This window comes from Pan paniscus, chromosome 15 (genome assembly GCF_029289425.2).
Source record: "Pan paniscus chromosome 15, NHGRI_mPanPan1-v2.0_pri, whole genome shotgun sequence".
Lineage (NCBI taxonomy): Eukaryota > Metazoa > Chordata > Mammalia > Primates > Hominidae > Pan > Pan paniscus.
In genome coordinates, this window is record NC_073264.2 from 23,479,376 (window position 1) to 23,490,406 (window position 11,031).

The 11,031-nt window shown below is 36.1% G+C and overlaps 1 gene segment (V, D, J or C); it reads left to right on the top strand.

The window, feature by feature from the left end:
- The first annotated feature begins 9,218 nt into the window (after positions 1–9,218).
- Positions 9,219–10,494, top strand: LOC117975765 (T cell receptor alpha variable 20-like). The segment is given in 2 exon segments: positions 9,219–9,270; positions 9,425–10,494. Coding segments are annotated over 2 exon segments (399 nt in total).
- The last annotated feature ends 537 nt before the right edge of the window (positions 10,495–11,031 follow it).

Consider the following 11,031-nt stretch of genomic DNA (forward strand, 5'->3'; position numbering starts at 1 on the left):
ATGAGTTTGGCTGCACTCATTTAGACTATCGGGTGCAATGTTTGAAAGCCAGATTTTTCCTAGCACAGACTTACTATTGATTGCTATTGGGCACATGCAATGGGACAAATTTTGTCAATCAAGAAACTTGCTGTAATGCCATTAAGCAAACAAGAAACTTTATCTAATATAAATTTTCCCAGAATCCAATGGCTTGGTGCACAGGAAGAAAGAGTTATAATGATTGAGAGTGAAAAGTTTTGTCTCCCTGTCTGGAAGAAAAATCTGGGAATATATTTCACTGTAGATTTCAGCCAGAGACCAAAAAGCATACACCATGCAAAAAGATGGATGATAACTTGTTCTCAGTAGTCATCATAACCCATAATAAATTGTTATTTCTTATGAGACTTATGAGTCTATCTCTGATGCATTGGCTGAATGTAGCAAATGGTTGAATCATTAAAACCTTCAATTTAATTTAACTCATGTATATGCAGATATAATTTCTGTCTATTAAATTAAAATAAGACCAAATAGGCAGGTTAGAATCTCCAACTGTGTCAAAAAGCTATGGCTTAACACAGGCAAAGTGATATCACCAGATCACATTTTCTCTTCTGGCAGAGGAGCACCTTACAGCTCGGTACTCAGAAGAACTTGCAACATTCTGCTCCTCTGCCTACTGAGGATAGTCATAGCCTCTTTCTGACAAAGGATGGTAAAGATGGCCACAAATGCAGGACTCCGGCTTTTCTCAGCTTTAAAATCTGGGGGCAGCAGCAGGTTGTTATTTTCTCCTAAACCTGATGGGGTTTAGGGGAAAGAGGTAACGGACAGGGAGTCACAGCCCCGTCCTACATTATTTCCTTACAACCTCATGGGTACCACCAGGAGAATCAGCATAATTCTCTCTCCCTTCCCCCTCTCTCATCTCTTTTCTCTCTCTTTTTCAGGATCTAGCTAGTTCCAGAGGGTGACTCAAGCCCTGACCGAAATTTATTTTTATGCTTTAAGTTCTGGGTTACATGTGCAGAACTTGCAGTTTTGTTACATAGGTATACACATGCCCTGGTTGTTTGCTGCACACATCAACCTGTCACTCTTCCAATGTTATCCCTCCCCTACCCCCCAACCCCAACAGGCCCCAGTGTGTGATGTTCCCCTCCCTGAGTCCATGTGTTCTTATTGTTCAACTCCCACCTACGAGTGAGAACATGCGGTGTTTGGTTTTCTGATCTTGTGATAGTTTGCTGAGAATGATGGTTTCCAGCTTCATCCATGTCCCTGCAAAGGACATTAACTCATCCTTTTTTATGGCTGCATAGCATTCCATGGTGTATAAGTGCCACATTTTCTGAATTCAGTCTATCATTGATGGACATTTGGGTTGGTTCCAAGTCTTTGCTATTGTGAATAGTGCCGCAATAAACATACGTGTGTATATGTCTTCATAGCAGCATGTTTTATAATCCTCTGGGTATATACCCAGTAATGGGATTACTGGGCCAAATGGTATTTCTAGTTCTAGATCCTTGAGGAATCGCCACACTGTCTTCCACAATGGTTGAACTATTTTACAGTCCCACCAACAGTGTAAAAGCATTCCTACTTTTCCACAACCTCTCCAGCATCTGTTGTTTCCTGACTTTTTAATGATCACCATTCCAACTGGTGTGAGATGGTATCTCATTGTGGTTTTGATTTGCATTTCTCTAATGACCAGTGATGATGAGCATTTTTTCATATGTCTGTTGGCTGCATAAATGTCTTCTTTGGAGAAGTGTCTGTTCATATCCTTTGCCTAATTATTTGATGGGGTTGTTTGCTTTTTTCTTGTAAATTTGTTTAAGTTCTTTGTAGATTCTGGATATTAGCCCTTTGTCAGATGGATAGATTGCAAAAATTTTCTCCCATTCTGTAGGTTGCCTGTTAACTCTGATGATAGTTTCTTTTGCTTTGCCGAAGCTTTTTAGTTTAATTAGATCCCATTTGTCAGTTTTGGCTTTTGTTGCCATTGCTTTTGGTGTTTTAGTCATGAAATCTTTGCCCATGCCTATGTCCTGAATGGTATTGCTCAGGTTTTCTTCTAGGATTTTTACGGTCCTAGGTCTTAGGTTTAAGTCTTTGAGCCATCTTGAGCTGATTTTTGTATCAGGTGTACGGAAAGGGTCCAGTTTCAGTTTTCTGCATATGGCTAGCCAGTTTTCCCAACACCATTTGTTAAATAGGGAATAGTTTCCCCATTGCTTGTGTGTCTTGATGGGAATTTCTATACTACCAGGAGAATCACTATAATTTTCTCACTCTTCTTCTCCTCTCCTCTCTCCTCTCCTCTCATCTCCTCTCCTCTCTTTTCTCTCTTTTTCAAGATCTAGCCAATCCCAGAAGGTAACTCAAACCCAGGCTGCAATTTCTATGCTGCAGAAGGAGGCTGTGACCTTGGATTGTGTATAAGAAGCTAAAACTTAATTATTATTTACTCTGGTACAGACATCCACCAAGTGGGAGAATTATTTTCCTTATAGATCAGGAGTCTTTTAATGAGCAGAATGGAAGAAAGGGTTGGTATTCTCTGAACTTGCAGAAACCAGCCAGTTCCATCAGCTGTATTTTCACAGCCTCACAGCTTGAGGTTTTGGCAATGTTCTTTCATCCCCTGAGTGAAACTACAGTGAAATATTCACCTGAGGGGGGCCTAAAAAATTCATATCTCAATGTCCCCCGATATAAACACCTGGGCAAGAGTCACAGTGTGAACAGGAAGAGGCAGGGAGGCACTGTCAATGGAGATGGAGATTTAGGAGAAACTTCACTCTAAGGAAAATGTTCTCTCTGGCTCAGAGAACATATCTTAAATTGTCATTAATCAAAAGCGTGTTTATCTTCAGTTCTTTATCTTGAAGTAGATTATTCGGCAATAGATATATATATATATGTGTGTGTGTGTGTGTATATATATATATATATATATATTTTTTTTTTTTTTTCCAAGATGGAGTTTCACTCTTGTCGCCCAGGCTGGAGTGCAATGGCACTATCTCAGCTCACTGCAACCTCCACCTCCCGGGTTCAAGCAATTCTCCTGCCTCAGCCTCCCAAGTAGCTGGGATACAGGTGCACGCCACCATGCCCGGCTAATTTTTGTATTTTTTTGTTAAGTAGAGGTGGGGTTTCACCATGTTGGCCAGGCTGGTCTTGAACTCCTGACCTCAGGTGATCTGCCAGCCTCAGCCTCCCAAAGTTCTGGGATTACAAGCGTGAGCCACCGCGCCAAGCCAACAAAAGATTTTTTTTTAGAAATTTGTGGTGACTACATTAAAGTGTGAAACTGACTCTTAAAAAGTTAAGAAACACTTGGCCAAATCCATATGCGAATTGTTAGATGATTTGTCTGTATATTGCCATGACTTGCTCTTCTTCTTTTTATATTTTTTTCTTTCCCATTGAGTGACCTACTTGATTTATTTAATTTCTGGGTGGATATTCCTTCCATTACAAGTCCTAGCCTAAGACTTAAGGAAAATGAGCTTGCTTTTCTACTTTCCTGACTCTGGTTCCAAAGGCCGTATTATTTCCATTGGAATAAAAACTTCTTGATTCTTAACCCTTAAGGAGACTTTTAGAAAGTATTATCCTCAATTGTAATATTGGTCTTTTCAAAATTCACCCATGAGAGCAAAATGAGGACCCTGTTCTGGGAAGAAGCATGACTACGTCCCAGGGAGCCAGGCCATTTGGCCATGAAACTGTGATTGTGAAAAGACGTAGATGAAAGCATATGACTTTCACAAAAAGTAATGACAAGAAGAGGGATTTCTTATTCTTGGGACAATTTGGAGAGAATTAGTCTTTTCTTCAGGAAACATGTGCCTAAATATCAGAAAAGAAGTCATAGAAGAAGAAAGAAAATCTCGTTTTCAGTTCATTTTGATGACTTAAAGATGGATGGGCAATTTTCCTGGGGAATATTAAGGTTTAAAAGAACATAAATTTTAGGAAAAGTTTCCAGTTATTCTCAATAATAAGACAGATATAAAACTATTTTCCAAATCTATAATACAAAATTGCCCTGTGATAAATGACAGGAAATTTCCGAAGGTGATGGGTTGAAAAGGGTGTGATGTGGTCCCTATATTTCTAAATTAAATTTTCAGGTAGAATAATCATAGTGAGATAAAAAGGAAATTTTTCAGCCTCAAAATATAAAAGGTTTTAAAGTCATCTATTAAAAGTCTTTGATATACATTTTGATTATTCAAAGCAGAATAACCACTGTACAATTCCATTTATATAACATTCATGAAATAACAAAATTGTAGGGATTAATAACAGACTAGTGATTGTCAGGGGTTATGACTGGGGAGAAGGAATAGCTGTGGCTATTAAGATAAAAATAATGACCTATTCCTCCTATCCAAAAAATCTATTTATAAATAAACATCATAAAAAATAAACTCAAAGTGAATCATGAAATTAAATGTAAAATGTAAAACTGTGAAACTTTTGGAAAAAATAAAGAAAATCTTCAAGATGCAGAGCCCAGCGAAGAGTTCTTAGGTTTGACACCAAAAGCACAATACACACACACATATACACACACAAATTGGATTTCATCAAAATTTAAAACTTTTGCTCTGTAAAAGATCCTGTTAAGAAGATCAAATGATAAACTACAGACTGGGAGTAAATATTTAAAAACCAGGTATCTGACACAGAGTTGTAGCTAGAATATATAAAGAATTCCCAAAATGAAACAGTAAAAAAAAAAAAAAGTTAGAAAATAAGCAAAAAGCATTAAACAGATTTCACTTTGAGGATATACATATTGCAAATAAGCATATGAGAAGATGATCAACATTATCAGCTATCAGTGAAATGCAAACTAAAACCACAATGAGATATTATTATATACCTATCAGAATGGCTGAAATAAAAAATAAAGATAACATCAAATGCTGTTGAAAATTTAGGGAAACTGGATCACTAATATGTTGTTGGTAGGGATATAAAATGATACAAACACTCTGGAAAGAGTTTAGCAATTTCTTATAAAATTATGCATGCCTTACCCCATGACCCAGCAATTACACTCTTTGGGACTAATCCTAGAGAAACAAAAGCTTATATTCACACCAAAACCTGTACATGAATATTAATAGCAGCTTTATTCATCACAGCCGAAATCTGGAAACAACCCAGATGTCTTCCAGTGGGTGAATGGTTAAGCAAACAGTGGCACATTCATAACATAGTCTATTATATAGCAATACAGAGGAACAAAAGCATTTATACACACAATAACTTGCATAGATATCATGCTTTTATCCCTCATGCAGAGTGAGAAAAGCCAATTTTAAAAGGTTACTACTGTACAATTCCATTTATATGACATTATTGCAATAACTAAATAGTAGGGGTAAGTAACAGATTAGTGATTGTCGGGATTAATGATGTGGGGAGGGGATGGGTGTGGCTGTGTGAAGGAGTAGCATGAGGAAAGCTGTGATTGTGAAACCATTGTGAGTCTTGATTGGGGCCGTGGTTACATGAATCTATACATACGATAAAATTGCATAGAACCATACACATACAAATTAGTGCATGTACAACTTCAGAAACCTAAATAAGCTCTACAGATTATACCTATGTTAATGTCTTGGTTTAGAAACTGTTCTATAGCTACACAAGTTGTTATCATTGGGGATGCTAAGTGAAGAATACGTGAGAACTCTCTGTACATTTTTTGAAATTCTAATACTATAATTATTTCAAATAAAAAATAAAAATATTTTTAAAAATTAAACAAAACTTTGCATAAAACTCACAATTCTAAATCACCTTCTGTGGCTCTGTTACCCATCTATCACACATTCAGTCTAGGTTCTCTTAGTTCCTGCACTAATACATATAAATATAAATTGTCTCTGCATTATAAATAACCCTGCCCCAATCTTGCGTTTATCTTTCGTCTTTTTCGCCTTTTTTCTTAGGTACATATATTCAGAAACAGAGAAAAACTGCCTATTGAAAATGATTTGTAAGAGTCAGAGTTTGCTAATGTGGGTAAAATAAATCAAATCAGTGAATGCTGAATTATATGCAAGCTAGTGTAATGATTTGTAGATAACTGAGAAATTATCTTATTCTCAAAAAAAGTCAATGAACAACGTGTTTATACTGTTAGTACAGTATATGCTCGGTAACTTTTTTTTCTGCTGAATGGAAGAAGGGTTGGAGGAGCATCAAAGTTAATGGGGACTAGGAGCAGACTGCTATTGGCACAAATCCAAAGAGAATTCGTATAAGTGATAGATAATTCAACGAGATGAGCACATATTTAATGACAAAATTTACCTACAAAATTATTGGCGTATGATAAGCACATCTCAATTATAAAATCCAGTGGTGTGTCATAGAATCAAACTAATTAGGCAATACTAGTTTTGCCATGATATCTTAGCCTAGTATTGCTAATTTCAATGTTCTTGGAAAAACAGTTTAGGAGTTATGTCAGAATATTATTGAGGTTAATTTTCATTAGGTAACTACTCTTTTAATTCAGCAACTCTTATTTTTATAGTAGTGGGTATTGTCTAAATTACGATTACCTTGAAATGTTTATACATTTATTTGAAACTAGACATGCTCACTCAAAAACTTAAATGAAGACTAAACATGTAGAAAATGAGAAACAGTCTTAAAACAGAAGGGCAATAGGGTGGAGACAAGTTCGATCATACATTAAATAATATTATTAAGCTAAAATAATTAAAAATAGTTGGCAATAGTGAAAGTATAACTAGATAGATTGATAGAAGACAGAAACAAATTACATAGAGAAAATTACTATACTGCAAAGATATTACTAATCAGGGAGAAAATAATAGATTTTTGAGCGCATAATGTTGAGTCAATTGTCTAGCCACTTGAAAAAAATTAACCCCTTACCTTATTCCTTAGATCAAAATAACTCCAAATGATAGGCTTAAAAGATTAAATATAAAACATACCAGAAATTTTCAGGATTTAAAAAAGTAAGCTTAGAGTGAGTCAGGTTTTCTAAGTAAGACCAAAATTTCAGGAGACATTATAAAGATGAATGCGTTTGAATATACCATAAGTAAGAGATATATGAAAGCAAATATTTCTACGTGGCAAAAATACAATAAAACAGCAAAAACTAAATGACAAAATGGAGTAAAAAGCTTCAAAATATAAAGTCACATAAAACGTGACTTTAATATATAAAGAGCTTTAGTAAACCAACAAAAATTCAAAATATAAAGTCACATAAAACGTGACTTTAATATATAAAGAGCTTTAGTAAACCAACAAAAAATTAACTCTCCAAAAGAAAATTGTGCTAATACTATAATAGCTAATGTTACTTATTTGTTATGTTGTAGCCACTATTTTAATTTTTATCTAGGTAGTGTGTAATCTACCTATCTACCTATGTATCTATCATTATCAATCAATATATATCTGTTGGTTTCAATACATATTTCAAGTGATTCTCACAGTAATTCTTTAAGGTTTGTACTGTTCTTTCTCCACCATCCAATGATAAAACTAAGTTCAAAGATAAAACTAAGTCACAGAAAGTCTCTGGGCAATTTTTTCATAGAAAATAAATCATAGAGCTAGAGTTTGATCACTGGTATTCTGTCTCCAAAATGAACACTTAAACATAATTTTCAATAGACTATTCAAAGAGAGACATACAAATGGATTTAAAAATTATTTTTTCAACCCAGGCTTCAGTAATAATAGAGAAAATTTTGAAGTGGTATTCTGAATTAGCATTTTTCACCTATTAACTTCAGAAAGATTAAAATGTTTAATAATACATTGTGTTGGCAAGGAAGTGAAGCTGACACTCACACATTATAAATACGTAAAGTGCTACTGCTTGTTAGAGGCATTTTGGCAATATTTATTAAATGAAAAATGCATGGGTTCTCTGTTATCATTTACATATTTTCAATAATTTTTATAAATATATTTGTTCATGTTGGCAAACATCTTTTTATGGGGATAACCATTTCAGCATAATCTTTGGTAGTAAAAGACTGGAAATGAAAATACAAAAATGCAAAACTGTTTAAATATAAGATAGTACAGCCAAACAATGGAATACTACGTGGCCATTTTGCATGGACAAAAAACAAGGCACAGAATGATATGTATGTTTGTCTGAAAATAATGAGTATGTACGTGTATGAGAGTGTTTGAAAGAACAGATGCATAGATGCCTCTATAATGAGAACTGTGATACTGAAGGACAGATGAGGAGGAAAGACTTACTTTTGCTGTGTATTATTTATATTGTGTAAAATATTTATAATTTGCATGGAATAATCTCCCTCGCAACACACACACACACACACACACACACACACACACACACACACACAGTGACTTTCAGGTCTCTCTGAGGTCCAGAAATGGAGACCTCTTTTTTCTCTCTGCTATGCTTTTTCAAAACTTCCTTCCTTCTAATATCTACCAATTTTGTGACCCTGAATTTTGGTCACAGTTGGTCTCAATCCTGTAGTCACACAGAAAATTATTTGAAGACATGGATTTCTTAATTTATGTTCCAAATTCTCTGCACATTGCATCAGAGAGGTTTCCAGACACATCCACAAGCTATTTGATCCCCTCAACTCCATCTTTTATTTTCAGAGCTCTAGTCTTTTTAAGGTTTCACCTGCTGAGGTTTTGAGGTTTTAAGGTTTTAAGGTTTCCCCTGCTGAGGTTCTTGTGTATTCTAGTGAGAAATATATTTTAGTGAGAAATATAATTACAGCTACCAGTCGGATTCAACTCCTTTGTAACTTCTGGTTGCAGCTTAGCTTTAAAAACCATTCAAAAAACAATCTAGAGAATTAAGAGTCCAAGTAAAATAAGGCTTTTCTGATTGCCACTTTAAACCTCATATGCACTATGCCCACCAAGTATGAAGAATATTTTTCTTTGTAGGTGGCATGAAGTGGGTACTGTGGGACAGAACTGTGGCCACGAGGTGGCAGTGGTTCAACTTACTCTCATTCTACAACTGCCTTTAATTTCAAAAGCATGAAAATTACTAGAGGACTTGCATTTGATTGGTTGAGCAGCCAACAGAAAGGCTCTTTCCTGCATTAGAGAATATGAACTAAGATACAGAAGTGGCGCCTCTGAGAAAAGAAGGTTGGAATTATCGTAATTTGTCTCTAGGCTGAGATACCAGCATGGAGAAAATGTTGGAGTGTGCATTCATAGTCTTGTGGCTTCAGCTCGGCTGTAAGTTGGAGGTTAAGAAATGAGAACCATTCGTGCAAAGCTGAGGAAGAGAGATGAAGATTTAATCTCAGCTCATTCAGTTTTCCTGTTGGAATTTTTCAAAGCTGCTAAACTAAAAGCTTTGTATAATTTCTGATTTTGTTTTCCTGAACAGGGTTGAGTGGAGAAGACCAGGTGACGCAGAGTCCCGAGGCCCTGAGACTCCAGGAGGGAGAGAGTAGCAGTCTCAACTGCAGTTACACAGTCAGCGGTTTAAGAGGGCTGTTCTGGTATAGGCAAGATCCTGGGAAAGGCCCTGAATTCCTCTTCACCCTGTATTCAGCTGGGGAAGAAAAGGAGAAAGAAAGGCTAAAAGCCACATTAACAAAGAAGGAAAGCTTTCTGCACATCACAGCCCCTAAACCTGAAGACTCAGCCACTTATCTCTGTGCTGTGCAGGCACAGTGTTCCCCAGGCACCTGCAACTTGTATCAAAACCCTGCAGCTGGGGATCTGAAATGATGGCAGAGGTATCTCTGCTGTTCTTCCTCTTGAAGGAGTATTTATTTAATGCCCAGGACCTTTTTCCAAATGGTCCTTTGGAGAATGAAGTCATGAGACAAAGCCAGAGGGCAGGGACTACTGTTCATTCTGTCCAGGCATCCTAGACAGTCCCTTGTGCATGTTCATGGGTCAGTCTACTCTTAATAACATCCCAGAACGTCCCTCACATAAATTCAGATGGGCCAGATGCAATATGAAGAGTCCTGGTTTCCAGTTGCGGACTACTTGGAAAAAGACCGCACAGGTGCATACACTCCCTGCCGAAAAAAAAAAAAAAATGTGTGTATGTGTCTGTGTTGTCTCACGATAATCTGGTCACATTAATATAAGTAAATCTTTTTCATTTTAATATAGTCTTCTTGAAACCCACATCTCCACCAGCCACATCTCTATATTTCTCATCCCTTCATCATCACATTACTTGAAAGAATTGTCTGGACTCATTCTCTTAATTTCCATTCTTCAGTCTCATTCAAACCTGGCCCCTGTTAGCATCACTCCAAGGGAAGTTCTCACTTTAACACCAGCGGTTTTGGTATTGATAAGGCTATCAGATATTTTTCAGTACTCATCTTGTCTAAGATTTGCAGCAGTCTTTCCTCCCTTCTCATTAAAATAAATGTTACTTTAATCAAAATAATACTCACATATATTTACAAAACTCAGCAGCACTGTCTCACACCCCAGTCATGTCTCCCCATTCTCAGGTGATGGTACTCACATTTATCTGAACATTTAAAAATGCTGTGTCTTCGCTTTCTTCTCTTTCTTTTTGAAATTGAGGTACAACACATAATAAGGTGAATAAAACTTTAGCTTACAGCTCAATGGAATTTTACACTTCTTTGTATCTGGGTAACACCATCCAGACATACATATTGAAATTTTCCATTACTCCAGAAGATTTCCACATGCCCCTTCCAATTCAACGGCCCTTCCCCAACTCTCCACCTGGAGTAACCATGATTCTGCCTTTCATCACTTGGTCTTACACTTTGTGTGACTGGAATTATATTGTGCAGCCTATATTCTACTGTCTCAATTTCTTCTCTCAATATCATATCTTTGAAATTCATTAATGTTTCTGTAAGCATGTTATTTTAAAATTTATATGTAAAATTCCCCTGTATAAATATGTAATAATTTATTTTTCCATTCTTCTTGAAATAGACTTTTGGGTTTTTTAGACTGTTTACAGTTTTGTGCCATTATGGAAAG